At 43.8% G+C, this 16,038-nt stretch overlaps 1 protein-coding gene across 1 annotated transcript; it reads right to left on the bottom strand.

Annotated features, from left to right (window-relative positions):
• Nucleotides 1-2,672: 2,672 nt before the first annotated feature.
• On the bottom strand, nucleotides 2,673-4,984 carry LOC141599395 (uncharacterized). The gene is made up of 6 exons (XM_074419381.1): nucleotides 4,878-4,984; nucleotides 4,440-4,590; nucleotides 4,005-4,165; nucleotides 3,605-3,902; nucleotides 3,111-3,277; nucleotides 2,673-2,916 (listed from the first exon to the last, which is right to left on the bottom strand). Exons 1-6 carry the CDS (start codon nucleotides 4,894-4,896, stop codon nucleotides 2,777-2,779), a joined length of 936 nt encoding a protein of 311 aa, XP_074275482.1. The 5' UTR covers nucleotides 4,897-4,984; the 3' UTR covers nucleotides 2,673-2,776.
• Between the last annotated feature and the right edge of the window lie 11,054 nt (nucleotides 4,985-16,038).

Raw genomic sequence — 16,038 nt, 5'->3', positions numbered from 1 at the left:
GACTAAAATGAACTGTAAAATAATAGTGGTATCTCATTAATTATTCATTTTCTCGTTATTGTATTTTGTTTCTAGCAAAAAAAAAATTAAAACAGAAAATTATCTAAGAGAATTGAGTAATGTGCTGATTTTTTTTTTAAAAGTGTTTTTGATAACAAACTAATAATTTCAACTTATAAATTCTGTCATTTTTTTTATGAAAGTATTCAAAACGATTTATAGTTTTGTTTATACATAGTATGAATAGTATGAGTCATCTCACTCTCAAATAATAATAATATCAATCAATAAAGATTTCATAGTTTATAATTCTATATTGTTTATACTTTAATTGAAATATTATAACTTAGTGTTTAGTGAAAATTATATAATTTGATGAAAAGATTAATTTTAATGAAAAGAATTATATAATGAAATGCATTATAACTATAAAGCTTTTACATTTTAATGCATTATTTATAAAACTTAGATTGATGCGTTATTAATTCTCTATTTCACCCTTTTATTTTTATATGAAAAAAAGTGGGAAACTTATTAAGAGAATTGAGTGAAGTTGTAAAATGTGTATTTAATGATTTTTTTTTTTACCACAAAACTAATGATTTCAATTTATAACTCTTCTCGAATAATTTTGATGATTTTTTTGTTAGTAATTTATAATTTTTAGATTTATACCAGTTTTTTTTTTTTTAATTAGACAAATGTAATTTAGAGTTTATGGAAGATTATAGTGATTAAAATATTAAAGAATTACGGAGAATATGTAAATAAAAAAAATAATAACTTATTAAAATGTAGTCTTGTTTTTGCTTATTTAAGGAGATTCCTTTTAGAGGGAAAAATTATGAGAAGTTTTATTCTCTTAGTATATACTCCCTCCATTCAACTCCATATTACAAGTTTGTTTCTTCATATTTGTCAACGCGTGTTTTACGCGGTAAATATCTTTACCTACGTATTTGCAAAAATTATAAAAGTTAGATATTCTTAATGTACTCCTAAAGACGAATCAAATAAGATCTCAAATGAATATATTTTCACTTATGTATTGAGAGAAATCGAAATTGAATGCAATTGTGAATAGTGTACAAAATAGAAACTTGTAATGTGGAGTTGGGAGTAATATATAATTTCAAGTAGTTTTATACCCGTACAAAAAATGTACGGGTCGTAATAGCAGACGCTATCATTAGATACATGAGCATATAATTGAGCGTGATTAAGTGTTCAATAAGGTGGCAATATATCAAATTTGGAGATTCGAATATTTGATAAGTATTAGATTTGAATATCAGATAATATACAACCGTATTTTATTAGAATTATATTTTAGGTATTTGACATGTTAGACCTGTTAAATGTATGTAAATTGCAACATTTTATGTAAATTGTGACATTTTAAATTATGTTTTAACTTAAGTAGTTAAAATAGAAATAAGAGGTAGAAATAGAAATTGGATTGAAGATAGAGGGTAAGGGGCGTTTGGTTAGAGAAAGAGAAAGGGAAAGAAAATTAGAAAGGGTAAGAGGGGGAAAGGTAAGGGATTACCAAAAACTTAACTAGTTGTTTGGTTATGTGGACATAGGCCACCTGCGACGCCTAGCCGATCTGTGGACATAGCAGCAGTCTGAAAGCCACGCTCGGTAGCGTAAAAATGCTTTCGACCGGATCACTTTAGACCGGTCGGTTTCGTCTTGGCAAGGGTTTCGAAACGACGATGCAAGAGATGTTTGGAGTCGCCACCAAACATTTGTGGGGTGCTTGGAACCCGTTAGAATCCAGTTTATACCTAGGTCAACCAAGGCAAAAAGCAGTGTTTGACATATATAGCTACTAAAGATAAGGAGTCGTCTCTCTTTAGCATCATATCTCTAGAATGATTCTCGTACGCACTGGATAAGGTCGTCCACTATCCAAAATTTCTGAGTAAGAGGTGAAGATACATATTGGGAAGCCCTTTAATCGGACACCCAATCCCGCCCACGGTAGCGGCTTCTACTGATCGATCTTGGTTGGTTAAATGCAAAAGTTGATAAAACGGGTAAATGCATGAATGCGCATCCACAAGTTTGAACCTAACATGTGAGCTTTCTATGTCGGTTGTTTATCCAAATATCAAGTAATTGATGTCAAGTTGGATTTAATGTTGATTTGCATGCAAGACGGAAATTAAACATCCATTTACCGAGTTAGGTTTATGGTGCATAACGTGATCCATTTGTCTCAGAAAAGCGTTTTGCAAATGCAATGTAAAAGGGCAGGTTTATCATCTAATTCGTCATGTATTCAGGCTAACCGAAGTCGGGATCGTCCTAGACAAGTGCTAGAAAGGAAGCAGGGTCTGCATCAGGTAGCCTATTGAGGCGCCAGCCGTCAGGCAATGCAAGCAAGACCTGTCCTGGTTTGAAAACTGGAAAATAGTTGGCCTGTTTAGGCGCGGGGCAGCAGACGAACCAAGGGGTATCTTCTGCTTGTTAAAACGTTTGTAAAATGGTTTGTAAAGAAGGTGTTTGAACCCGTCTTGATTTGAAAAGGTCGTTTACCCCGCTTTTGTGTTGATATGAAGAACGAGACTTGAATAATCATCATTGTATTGATAATATTCGATATCGGGTTCGGTTTTGTAAGTTTGACATGAATAGTTTTGAAAAATGATTATGAACTAATTGTATTAAGTTCATTTGTTTGTAATTAGTCAATATTTATCATCGTACTCGAGTTTAAACCGACATAAAATGTGGAACCTAAGGATGACTTGAAAAGTATCCAAGACTATTACATTTGAACAAGCGCAATTTCTTTTACGTTAACTTCAATAATAATCTTGTCCTTCAACTTAAAATCTTCAAGATTTTCCAATCCAATAAAATTTGAGTAGCCCCATCTCATACCTCCTGCCAGAAACCATCGGCAAACTGCAAAAAAGAAAAAAAAAAGATTAATTCATTTTCATGAAAGCGCTAGAAATCTCATTAGCTTCCCATTACCTGTTTCAGCGTGAGTAGCGGACATTTTTACGAATGTAAAACTAGTTCAGAATCTTTATTATATGTTTTAACTCAATTTTTTTTAAAAGTGAGATGTTGATGAGAGCAAATATATGACTTACGAGTCTGCTTGCGATCTTTGCCCTCAGATAACTTGGCTTGATTTTTCATGCGCAGCTCAGCTTCGACAAAAAGTTTGTTGCCCTTGGTAGAACTAGTACTGTTTAAGCACAAATATAGATCAATGCTTCTAGAAGACAGCTCTCCATTTGGGTATATATTTAATTTCCTGCACGGTAAATTCAAGTTACAACTCAAACATGAAATTGTCGGTCTTTAAACTCGAAAGCATAAGCTGCAATATATGTCGATAACACAAGTCTATAATGACATGACATGAATTGACTCTGACCCCGACTTGTTACTCGTTGATGACCCACTCGGCAATGACTTGCAATGAACTTAAATTGGCCAGAGGCCCAGAACAGCTCATCCCACTTTATATATCAATGACGTAAAAAATTGTCAAAACCAGACAAACAATACGCGAAAATCAATCAACCAAAACAATATCTGAAATGACCAAATAATAATGAGCTAACAAGTAAGAACATACCATGACCGACCATTGATATTGAACTCTGGAGAATAATCACAAGGGAGTTTTAACTTGGAAAACTTTGGAATTTCCCATTTGAAGCTGTAACTCTTTAAATGAGTAGTAGTAGTTGTAGTAGTGTGCACAACTGCAACTTGAGGTTGGACATTTACATAAGCGTAAACAATCTCTACTCCAAAGACGCAGCTATCGTCTTTTAAAAACCCATTGGAAGCATCGTCAAAATCATTCAATGATATTACTCTTGATACTCCCCATTCTGTTTTTGCGACATGAAAACGCTTCTCCTTCAAACCTGTAATTATTTGATACGTATAATAGAGTTATAGTTATAATTGTTACCCTTATGAAAAATAATACTCGAGTTGGCACAAATGATGCGATACTTAGTACTTACCTTGGATCATCAAATAATTGTCTCTTAATTGATCATAAATGAAAAAATTGAACATGACAGCGATCACTTTTTTATCAAGTGGCTCAACCAATTTCAAATAGAGAGAGATATGATCCTTGCCATCATCTTTCTTGTTTCCCTCTGGATAGAGACACAAAGCCCTGAACATGCAACAATCAATGGATCAAATGATCACTTTAATTTCCGGGCACAAATTAACCTTCAGTCCTTGACTTGAAAAAACTCAACCCAAAGAGCAGCAATATTGAGCACACAAAATTCAAACTCTATATGACACAGCTTATCTTAAACTCAAAATCGTCTCGAGTGACTTGATTATGATTTCTACCAACATCATCAATACAATTGGTGCCGTTATTTTAATAAACAGAATATATCAACATTGAGTCGATTACAAATCTTTGTGATACATACCATGTGTAGTTCCCTGATGTGAAGTGATTTAGTTCTACATGGTCCTTCTCGGGATAATTTGTCGCAGCAATTGCTTTCTTCAGAGACACAAGAGATTCAATTTTTACCATGTATGTTGCGGGAATTCTTTCTCTCACTATCCGTAAATATTCTGCAGGCGTATAAAAAGTTAAAATCATTACTAAAGAGTTAATACTACAATAATTCCATACAACTTTTCATCGAAAGCTATGTTTGACAATACAAACATAAATCATGATTGGTCTTCCTCTTCGTCTCGTGCTAACAGGTCACTGCTGACCAAAATTAAAAATCGAGTATCCCAAAAACACTTCCTTTTACTGGAAACATTGGCTTCGGGCCGAGGTTTAAATGGAAATGATCATTGTTTCACATACATAATTTACTCAATCATATACAATTTCTCCTCTTTCTTACCTCCCATTTTTTCACTCATATTTCTCTACACTCTCATTCTCTCGTCTTTCACTTTTCAGTACTCGAAAAACAAAAGAAAATTGACCCGCCGTCCTCGCCACCTTTTGTCGTCCCCTCCTACACCATTACCGCTTCCCAACCGGAATTACATGACAAGATCTTTAATTCAATGATTTAACATACTGTATTTGTACTAAATCTTTAATTTTGGTTCCAATTCGGAATTTGATTTGGGAAAACCCCAATAATTTGGAAATTCAAAACCCTGATTGGAGAATTCAAAACCCTAATTGGAGAATGTCTGGTTTTATGACGACCTTATTGTAAAACCACGTTATATTTACCTACAGTCCTACATAGCCACATAAAGATACGGAATAATCGGTAACCATTAAGTAAAATAACAATCAATTTTACGATAAAAGCCGTCTTTACACAAGTATTTGTGAGAATTGTGACCAAGGCATATACTCCCTCCCGGTCACTATAATATTCTCTCTTTCTCGAAACGGATTATTCAACTAATGTTTCCTTTCTATTTTTAGAAACTTTTACTCTTATTTTATTCATTTTTCTCTCATATTACCAAACCCTACACAACTCTTTTACTCCTATTTTATTACTTTCTTTTATGTTTTGGCCCTACAATTCTTTATTTAACTACTAATAATTCAACCCTCTATCATATCACCAACCCCACCTAACTCTTTTACTCCTATTTTAATATTTTTCCTAAAGTATTGTGCCAAAACAAAATGGGAAGATTATGATGAAGGGGGGGAGCATAAAGTTGACTAACATAAGAAAATGGGTATCTCAACCTTCCGATAAGCGAGTTTAGTGACGCTAGTAAGTCAAAGTCAGTGGACTCACCGGATTCTTTATAGTTTATTTATTTATGGGATATTCTACATAAGATCAACAACTTTTCGATTTCTACGCATTTTTTACACTTTTTAAAACATACATTTACACTTCTATTTGTTATCATTATCACTAAGTGCACCCCTAAACTTTATTTTCCGTCAATTAAACTCAGTTTTAGGCGTTAAGGGATGACTTGGGCGCGTAACAAAGCTTGTCATTTATTATCCTAGGACATATAGACTCTATTAAGCTCAATATCCATCTCGATCCTAATATTTATTGATATATATAGGCTAAAAAAATTTTGACGGAAAATTTATTGATCCCATGCCAAATTATCACGTCCAAAGATGAATATTGAGCCTAATAGAGTCCTTATGTCATGGGATGATAAATGACAAACTTGGTTACGCGTCCAAGTAATCACTTAACGCCTAAAACTGAGTTTAGTTGACGAAAATAAAGTTTAGGGGTACATTTAGTGATAATGACAACAATTAGGGGTACTATATATGTTTTAAAAAGTGTAGGGGTACCACGTAGAAAGTCGAAAAGTTGAGGGGTACCATGTAGAATATCCCTTTATTTATTTGTAAAAGTATTTTAATAAAATGTAAAGAATTTATGGAGTCGAAAGGAGTTTTTGATAAAGGTGAGAGAAGTTGATCACGTAATAAAATAAATAAGGAAAATAAGGAAAACATACCACCAGATTCATCCATGGTGGCCTTAGACCACTTGGAAATATAGGGTTTTACGTGCTCCTTGGCTGTTGCTTCCATATTCACAATTCACAATTTACAAGAGAAAGGTTTCTTGTAATCTCTGTTTAATAATTCGTATATATTTATAGTAGTTCTGCTTTGGCAATTATAGAGTGATACTCCGTAATATTTTAATAATATTCTTGATTTATCATTGATCAATCGGGCCGATTGCCAAATGAGTCAGAAATAACATGTCATTTTGTGTTTGGGTCATGGCCGACGGGTCAAAATTTACGGATTTTTTACCATAAAACCCGAGTCGGGTTATGTTTTGACAGCTCTACTAAGTGAGTCATGACTATTTTTCCGGTACCAATATAATTTGAATTATCTTTTTTTTTTAATATACACCTCAAACACGGCGTAAATAATTTCACAAACCTAAAAGGTAGAAATTGAAACACCTTTAACTTTACAAGTTTAAACTCGCACGTTTAAATATGAAAGGGATTCTAATACTTTTCTTATTGTGGATAACATGCTACTCGCAAGTATTTCTTCTAGCACTAATCAACATTTATTTAGTGTTCCAATGTATTGAATATTGTGACTGTATAAAAACACAAAATCTCATTGAAGACGGCACATATCCGTCACTTTGGAGTAACGGATATCATTTCCTCTCACAAATGACCCAAATAGAGGAGAGAGGAAGCACATGGGGGTGCCCCACCTTGTCCCCCCTATTCGTTTTATGAGTGACATTACCCGCCACTTGCTCCGACCCGTTTTCAGCAAGACTAACTGGTATAAAAATAGGTCGCAATTTGAAACGCGGTCGAATTGCGATAGTTCTAAAGCAGTGCGACGTTTGAATTGAAGTTTATTATGACGATAATCAAATTCAATTAGTGAATAGTAACTTGACCATTAGTAACGTTAAGAGGAGACTTTAATTCCATTAGGCATTAACCAATCTTCTACTTCCAATTCCCTAAATTGCGATTTTTAAACCCAATTTTTACTCTCCCTTAAAAACAAAACGATTTCCTAAAACTATCCGTAAATCCTATACGACTCTGATTTAGGTGAAACAAAAAATCCAATTTTGTTATTTTTTCGAGCCTGTCATAATGGTAATATTTTCGGTTAGCATTGACCAAACAGAAATTCCGCGTTACTAACCTGCACCACTTTGGCTGCGGATCCAGGAATGAGATTTATCTAGGGCTAAATTTCTAGACAATATAAATTTATTGGCTAAAAAAATTCAAACCGTGGCTATTGGCATCCATGTATGAGTTTCGAGTTCAAGGATACTCTGAAAATGAGTTTTTTGTGTATTTTTTTCGCTGTTTAGGCTAAATTAGATAAAATTTATACTTTTTACACAAAAATCGCTTTACTGGATTCCCGAAAATAAAATTTTATGGATCCGCTATAACCGTGACATAATTTTCTATCGAGGGAGGTAGAAACTTTTTTAATTATTTTTGCATGACCGGTATTAAAGATTAGCAAAAAAGAAGGTATCGGGAAAGAAAGTCGGTCATATTCAGTTTTTTAGCAATCAAATAATTTATAATAATAACAATATAACATACTCGGTAGTTAGTTAATTTAAATACAGTATATCTTAAAATATTGTCTCATAAAATAGAGTTTTGTATGACAAATAAATTGTTCCGAGTGTAATTCCGGAGCAGTGATTAGTTACCACCCGTGGCTCGTAGAATAATGTCTTGAGCTGAATCCTTCTTGCTTCTATCGTCCCTCGCGGCCTCCCCTGCAACAATGAACGAACTGAGGGCTTGGCTGTGTGCCAAGCGTACTCACTCCGACGCTCAAGTCAGTAAACTTAAAGGATCAAGCTGTGTAACTTGGCTAGGTATATATTGTAGAGAGAGAAGGGAGATATTACCAGATGAATAGTGTATTTAGGTTATATTTTTGGATCCTTTCCTCAATGAAGGTTGAGGAGTATTTATAGACTTTCACCTTTTGTCACGTAGTGGCCAAGTGGCCAAGTGGCTAGCAGGTGGAAAGACTGATCTACCCCTCGGCCAAGGGACCTATGGCGGGCCGGACAATGTTGACTCGCCGCCGAGGGGTCTTGGATATGAGTACGCGGATGTGTGTCCCTACCGGGCAGGTTGTCACGCCGAGACCCAGGTGGCAGGCCGATGGGATGCATCGGCTAGGCTATCTAAGTCGTTGACTTGCTGTGGATATCTTTGACCTTGCTCAGTGTGTTGACTTGGTCAGCGGTGCAGAATATGCCCCATCAATTTGCCCCCAGCGTAGTCTATGCCGTGGTATGGGCTCCGATGTACGTTGAGCATGTATTCTGCACAAGTAATTTTTAGAAATTTTCTCAGATCGGCTTCTTCTTGTGCATCGGCGTGGCTCTTGCTAGGCCGTGCCGTATACCATATCCTAGGCCGTGCCGTATACCATATCCCCCCTCCACATGGATGCGTAAAGGGCACTCGATGTGGAAAAGAATATGATGGTGGCCGTGACCAAGGTTGAGAGTGCCGGTTGATTTTGATTGCCCCCGGCCGGTGCTTCCTAGCTTGGTTGATCGTGGTGGCGGCGGAGACCGATACCTAGGAATTCGTTGAGGAAAATGAATAGTTGAAGGGATGTGAACGGGCGTGTTGAAGACGCTTGGTCACTGTTGCATTGATTGACGTTTAACTGTTGCGACGATTGACATTCCGTGGTTGCATGCTCGACACGTGTTTGCTCGTTGATTGGCTGTTGCTTCATGGGTCGTGGCTCGATTGGCCCTTCATTGTGGGCTTTTTTCCTATAAATAGGCGCTTTTTCCGTGATTTTGGTCACTAATTTCATTTTCTCAAATTTTCTTCAAAATTTCGTCTTGCTAAACCAAGGGCTTCTTTTTCTTCCAATCTTCGGAGTTTTTGATCCGGCTAGCACTTTTTCCTTTGAAGGTAAACAAACGAATTTTTCTTTTCTTTGCTAGTAATTTGTTGTGAACATGTCTTCTGCCGATGCTGGACCTAGTGGGCCTGTGTCGGAGGGTCCTAGGTCTCCTTCTCCAGAGGTTGATCCTCAGATTCTGGAGGAATGGGAGGATGAAGATTCTTGCGGTGATTTTGGTGATGATTTTGGTGAGGAGGAGGAAAGGCCTCGTCCTAATGAGAGGCAGTACGTCATGGATCACGGTGATGCCTGTAAGGTTCGCCTTGACCGTGTTTGGTCCCATAAGCTTGCCGCTTGTTCCGTGGGAAACTTTTCGAGGGCCATTTTTTCTTCGGTAGTGGATACGAAATTGTCGTCCCCGGGGAGGGTCAGTCCGTCTGTTGTCCTCCGCCATGCCACACCGGTGTGTACATGCGGCATTTGGAGTATGGTCTCCGGTTTCCTCTGAATGGGTATGTTATGGCCATAATTAAGGCTATGAACGTTGCCGTTGCCCAACTGCACCCGTTGGCCATGAGAACCATAATCGGCTTCGTCTGGCTTTGTCTCTTCAAGGGAGAGGCTCCGACGGTGAATTTATTCCGTCGACTTCATTATTTGAAACCATCAATCTCTGGCCGTGTCGGATGGTACAGCGTGCAAACGGAGCAAGGTTACGTCTCGTGACAAGCTCTCTTCTCGCAAGGACCGGCGGGGGTCGGTGGGTGTACGTTAAGGTACCGGACGACTATCCGCCGCCCCGCTCCTTCCAAAGACCAGTTAATTTGCGGTGTGAGACTAGGGCGGAGCATGACAGATGGGTCACCCGAAACATTTAAAAATGGACGCCAAAGGGGTCCATCCGAAGGAGGATGAGAGGTTGGCGATGAGGCTCTTCGAGGTGGACAAGAGCGGGGTGCCGAAAAGATGGATTCCCCGACGCAGATCATTCTTCAGATGAGCCACTTTGCTACGTCGGCCTCATACCGCCCCGGCGCAGGTGAGTGGGGTCGGTGTGAGGCCCGTCACCGCTCTCAATGCTCCCGCTTTCTGGACTTCGATTTATTTCCTCTTCTTGATTCTTTGTTTCTTTTGCAGACCACTTCGGACCGGACCTATCTGAGGATCTTCTTCGGAGAATGGGGCTGCATAAAGACAAAACCGTTGCTAACTTGCATCCCAAGGCTCTGGCCCATGATCGTAGGATGTCGCCGAATGACCTCATGGAACAATGCCGGTCAAGGGCTTGAGCAAGGAGGAGGCGCAGCCCGGTGATTAGCGGCGTGGTGCGTCGGACGACGAAAACGGCGTCGAAACCGGTTTCAACTCCCGTCCTCTCCCCTAAGAAGGTGGAGATTGTTGATATTCCCGATGAGGGGGACTCGATGCAGGGATCTCCCCTTATCTCGTAGGAGGAAAAGGACGGCTTCTCGCCGCCGGCAAGGAAGTGCCTTCTCCGGCCAAGAAGGCCAGACATGGTATCCGTCTATCCTGTGGTTTAAACTCAGCCGTGCCATTAGGTGTTCCTGATAAGTCAGTTGATACTGATGCTTTAATTGAATTTTTGCAGATCAGCCGCAGTCGGCCATCGCTCACGTTGGGCGGCAGACGGTGGGCTTCTCTGCGCAGGCTCGCGATCAGGGCGCCACCGTCACTTCTTCATCCCAGAAGGTTTCCTTCTCCCAGCCGCAGGCTGGTGGCCAAAGTACCACTGCCGTTCCTCCCCCCCAGAAGGCTTCCGTCTCCCAGCTTATAGAGGAAGGCACAAAGCCGATTAGGGAGTCAAGAGGTGGAACGTGGCTACCGGGCTCGCCTCAAGGAGCGGGAGAGGGTCATTGCTCGAGTCTGTTTCCGAGTGTAATGCCACTAAGCGGTGGGCTGCGTCGGCGGCCGAGTCTCCATAATGAGCGAAGCTCGGGGAGAGATGCTGAGAAGGCGCTCTTGGCCGAGCGAAAGCTCCGGAGGACGCCGAAAAGGAGGTCCTTGCTGAGAGAGCTAAGGCCGAGGCTGCGGCAACCGAAGCTGCGAAGCTGCTGGAGGAATGTAGCCTTGCTCAGAAGCGTGCTGACCTCTGTCTCCAGCAGAAGGATCAATACAGGGGCATGTTTAAGGCCCAGGCTGAGCTGATTCGTGGCAAAGAGGCCATCATCAAGCAAAAGGAGGCGGACGTCGATATGCTCCAAACCGTCATGCTCCCCAAACTGTGCGCCGAGTTCCGGACTTGGCCAAGATGCTTTGCCAGGGAAGTTATCAGGGAGCTTTTCCCTCTTGATGGCTCCTTCCCGTGGGACAGTTCGACGTCTTTGCTCGATGACGAGTCGCGGCTAAGGAGAAAGCCGCGGTGGAGGCGGCCAAAGAGGCGGCGAAGGCGAAGATGGAGGGGGAGGCGGCCGCGGAGAAAGCGGCTCTTGCTGAGAGGGCTAGAGTGGCTAAGGAGGAGGCCGAAAGGATGAGGGCAGCTGAGGATGCCGAGGCCAAGGCTGAGGCTGCTAGAGAAGCTGCTGGGTTGCCCTCATCGGGAAGATGCGGCGCCGATATCGATGGCGAGCAAGAAAGAGCCTAAGAGAGCAAGTTTACAGCAGATCTGTTTCAGCTCCTCACTAACATGTGCTGCTTGATGAGAACAAGTTTACAGCTGATCAGTTTCAGCTGTCCGTGGGCCAATTACTCAGCTCTTCCTTCCCGCTATCTCTTGGTATAACTGTAGCTTTTGCTTTTTGTACAACTTTTAGTAGGTTGTGTCTCGGATTATCCCCGCGGGGACAGCCGTCGTCTGTATTCTTCTCACTTGTAAATCTTGTAACTTATCTTCTAATAACAATTCGTTTCTTTCGCCTGCGGCCTGGCCGTGGTCTTTATCTCATCTCTATCAGAGTTGTCTTCCTGTATTCTTAATTGAGCGCCCTTTTTGTTTTCGCCTCGGCTTGGCCGGGGCCGTTTTTGAGTGCGTATCTCAACTGTGTTTCAACGCTTCCAAGACACTTTGAATGTTTTTGCGAGCGTAATGTGCGATGGCTCTTGTTGGATTGACCGGGGAAGCCGGCGTTGGTTCTTAATAGCGTGTTACGTGGCGTCTACCACTTGGAGTGACTGCGACGAGTCTACCTCTTGGGGTGACTGCCGTGGCGTCTACTACTTGGGGTGACTGCGACGGCGCTAATGTCTTCGCAACGAATGCCGCTCTTGTCGGTATGACAAAGTGAGCCGGCGTCGGTATCTTGATAGCGTGTTACGTGGCGTCTACCACTTGGAGTGATCACGACGAGTCTACCTCTTGGGGTGATCGCCGTGGCGTCTACTACTTGGGGTGATGCGACGGCGCTAATGTCTTCGCAACGATCGCCGCTCTTGTCGGTATGACAGTGTGAGCCGGCGTCGGTATCTTGATAGCGTGTTACGTGGCGTCTACCACTTGGAGTGACTGCGACGGAGTCTACCTCTTGGGGTGACTGCCGTGGCGTCTACTACTTGGGGTGACTGCGACGGCGCTAATGTCTTCGCAACGACTGCCGCTCTTGTCGGTATGACAGTGTGAGCCGGCGTCGGTATCTTGATAGCGTGTTACGTGGCGTCTACCACTTGGAGTGACTGCGACGGAGTCTACCTCTTGGGGTGACTGCCGTGGCGTCTACTACTTGGGGTGATCTGCGACGGCGCTAATGTCTTCCTGCAACGATGCCGCTCTTGTCGGTATGACGTGTGAGCGTCGGTATCTTGATAGCGTGTTACGTGGCGTCTACCACTTGGGTGACTGCGACGGAGTCTACCTCTTGGGGTGATCTAGTGGCGTCTACTACTTGGGGTGACTGCGACGGCGCTAATGTCTTCGCAACGATCGCCGCTCTTGTCGGTATGACGGTGTGAGCCGCGTCGGTATCTTGATAGCGTGTTACGTGGCGTCTACCACTTGGAGTGACTGCGACGGAGTCTACCTCTTGGGGTGATCTGCGTGGCGTCTACTACTTGGGGTGACTGCGACGGCGCTAATGTCTTCGCAACGACTGCCGCTCTTGTCGGTATGACAGTGTGAGCCGGCGTCGGTATCTTGATAGCGTGTTACGTGGCGTCTACCACTTGGAGTGACTGCGACGGAGTCTACCTCTTGGGGTGACTGCCGTGGCGTCTACTACTTGGGGTGACTGCGACGGCGCTAATGTCTTCGCAACGATGCCGCTCTTGTCGGTATGACGGTGTGAGCCGCGTCGGTATCTTGATAGCGTGTTACGTGGCGTCTACCACTTGGAGTGATGCGCGACGAGTCTACCTCTTGGGGTGATCGCCGTGGCGTCTACTACTTGGGGGTGACTCGACGGCGCTAATGTCTTCGCAACGACTGCCGCTCTTGTCGGTATGACAGTGTGAGCCGGCGTCGGTATCTTGATAGATAACTGATGGGAAAATTTCGCTTTGATCGAAGGCTTGATGGTTTCTCATTAGGTGAAAACATGCGTTGGGGTGTCCACAGATATTTTGGACACCTCCGCGGCTACATAAATTCTTACGAGATTACCGATGCCCTACCGGCTCATTACAGGCGCACTTCCTCGCCCCGGCCCCTAGTTGTATCCATTTGGTCGTCCTCCCGCCGCAAGGACGGACTCTTCCCTTTTTCGGACTTTCTCGCCTCTTTGAGGGACTGCATGTTGCATCCTCGGGCAGCTATCTGGACGTTGATCACCTCATCCTTCTCGTCTTTGGAGACGAGCTTATGCGCTTCCCCGGTCCGAGACGTACATCGGTGTTAGGGCCCGATGGACATCACCGCGTCGGCCTCGCTTAGGGTGACCCGGCCTATGAGGACGTTGTATGCGGACGAGCCGTCGATGACCACAAACTCGGCTAGGACGTTCTTGGCTGACGTCTTTTCGCCGAATCTCACCGGGAGCCTAATTGACCCCAGTGGTACCAGGCCGGCCCCGGAAAAAGTCAGTATAGCGGGTTGGTGCGTGGGGCTTAAGTCTTTGATCTTCGGTGCCGAGGCCGAGGAAGCATTCTCTAAACATGATGTTCGTGTATGCGCCCGTGTCAATCGTGCACCTCTTGACCAAGTGGTTGGATATGTCTAAATTGACTACGAGCGGGTCGCTGTGAGGGGCGATGACCCCTTCGTAGTCCTTTCTTCCAATAGTCATGTCGGGGATGCTTGCAGAGGGGATCCCTGAGTTGGGCACAAAGTTGATGGCCTGATATAACTCGTTTAGGTGTCGTTTGTGCCCATGAGCGGACCCTCCGTTCTCGTTGCCCCGATGACAACGTGAATCACTCCTATCCGTTCGAAACGGACTTTTTATCTGAATCTACGCGTCGTCTTTTGGCCTTTTGCGACGTACTTGCCGAGGCTTCCTTCCGGATCGGTTCCTCTATGGCATTCTTCGGATGGCGGCGATCGTTGGTTAAATGGCCGGTGTGGCCGTGGTACTCACGATCTTCGCTCGTGTCACCGTCACTTTTTGGCTTGGGGGTCTCTCCCACTTCGCCCTCGTTTACGCTCGGGGCGAAGACCTCGGCGATCGATACGACGAGGGGGTTTTTTCACTATACCGCCTCTGGTGGTACGTTCCCGAATTCCACCCGGCACCCACCGAGTCTTGCCTCCGGTCGGATCTGTCCGACCGTGATCTATTATTCTCACGGCGTTTTCCATCGGACCGCGAGCCGTTGTTGTCGCGGCGTTCTTCGTCTCCGGGCCGTCCCGCCGTGACTCCTCTTTTCTCGAGTGCTCGGCTTCGCTGGGATCTACCCAGTCTTGTGATAGTCTTCTACCTTGATGGCCTGGTCGGCCAGCCTTCCCCGGCGCGTCCCGGCCTAGGCCTCCGCTCTTGATGAGCTCGTTTTTAAGGCTCCCCTGGGAGGCCCTTCATCATCGCGAAGGCCGCCACTCGGGATTAATTTCTCGAATCTGGGACCTTTCCATCAAACCTCTTCACGTAGCCGGAGAGACTCCCCCTCCCGTCGATAGTTAGGAGGTCGGAGGTCTCTACGGCCCTTCTCTTATTGCGAGAGTCTTCGGGTTAGGAAAGCGCCCTTCAGGTCGGCGTAGTAGTACACCGAGCCATCGGGAAGCCCTTTGTACCAGCTCCGAGCCATCCCATGCGGGGTTGTTGGGAAAATTCGGCACTGCACCTCGTCGGGCTGCTCCCATACCGACATGTAAGACTCGAAAGCCTCGGCGTGGTCGGCTGGATCGCTATCCCCCTTGTATGATAGGGGTGGCGCTTTAGCTTGTTTGGCACCGGGACTTCTAGGACGTAGGCGTTGAGGGGTTGCACGACCACGTGTTGAATGACACGTGGCGATCGGCTCCTCGCATCCCTATCCGGGCTTCTCCCCTCGTAGCGGGAGGGGCTCCTTCTTCGACTATGACTCCTTCTCCAACTCGCCGAGTCGGACTCCTCTGGCTCCTTTGGGATATGCCTCGTTCGTGTGGCGGGGACGCTGTCCTTCCGCGAGTGCGGGAAGGACTTAGGTCTACCGTGCCCACTTTGGGCTCCCCGGCGTTTTGACCGGGTCAACTTCTCCCTAGTGCTCCGTTCGATTTCTCGAGTCACGTTTTGGGCCCGGGTCTCCTGGGTGGTTTCCGCCGCTCTTGTCGGTGTGACAAAGGTGAGCAGACGCATTGCTAATTAGGTCCAGGACCACTTTCGCTTTTGCTATGTCAA

The sequence above is a fragment of the Silene latifolia genome, chromosome 9 (genome assembly GCF_048544455.1).
Source record: "Silene latifolia isolate original U9 population chromosome 9, ASM4854445v1, whole genome shotgun sequence".
Lineage (NCBI taxonomy): Eukaryota > Viridiplantae > Streptophyta > Magnoliopsida > Caryophyllales > Caryophyllaceae > Silene > Silene latifolia.
This window is presented reverse-complemented; position numbering and strand designations above follow the sequence as displayed.

What these genes read in the sequence shown, in the direction of transcription:
- LOC141599395 (XM_074419381.1), bottom strand. An exon ending in ACATCAGGGAACTACACATG is followed by an intron (nt 4,166 to 4,439) that starts GTATGTATCACA and finishes TTGCATGTTCAG; the next exon opens with GGCTTTGTGTCTCTATCCAG. An exon ending in CAAAGATCGCAAGCAGACTC is followed by an intron (nt 2,917 to 3,110) that starts GTAAGTCATATA and finishes TCTTTTTTGCAG; the next exon opens with TTTGCCGATGGTTTCTGGCA.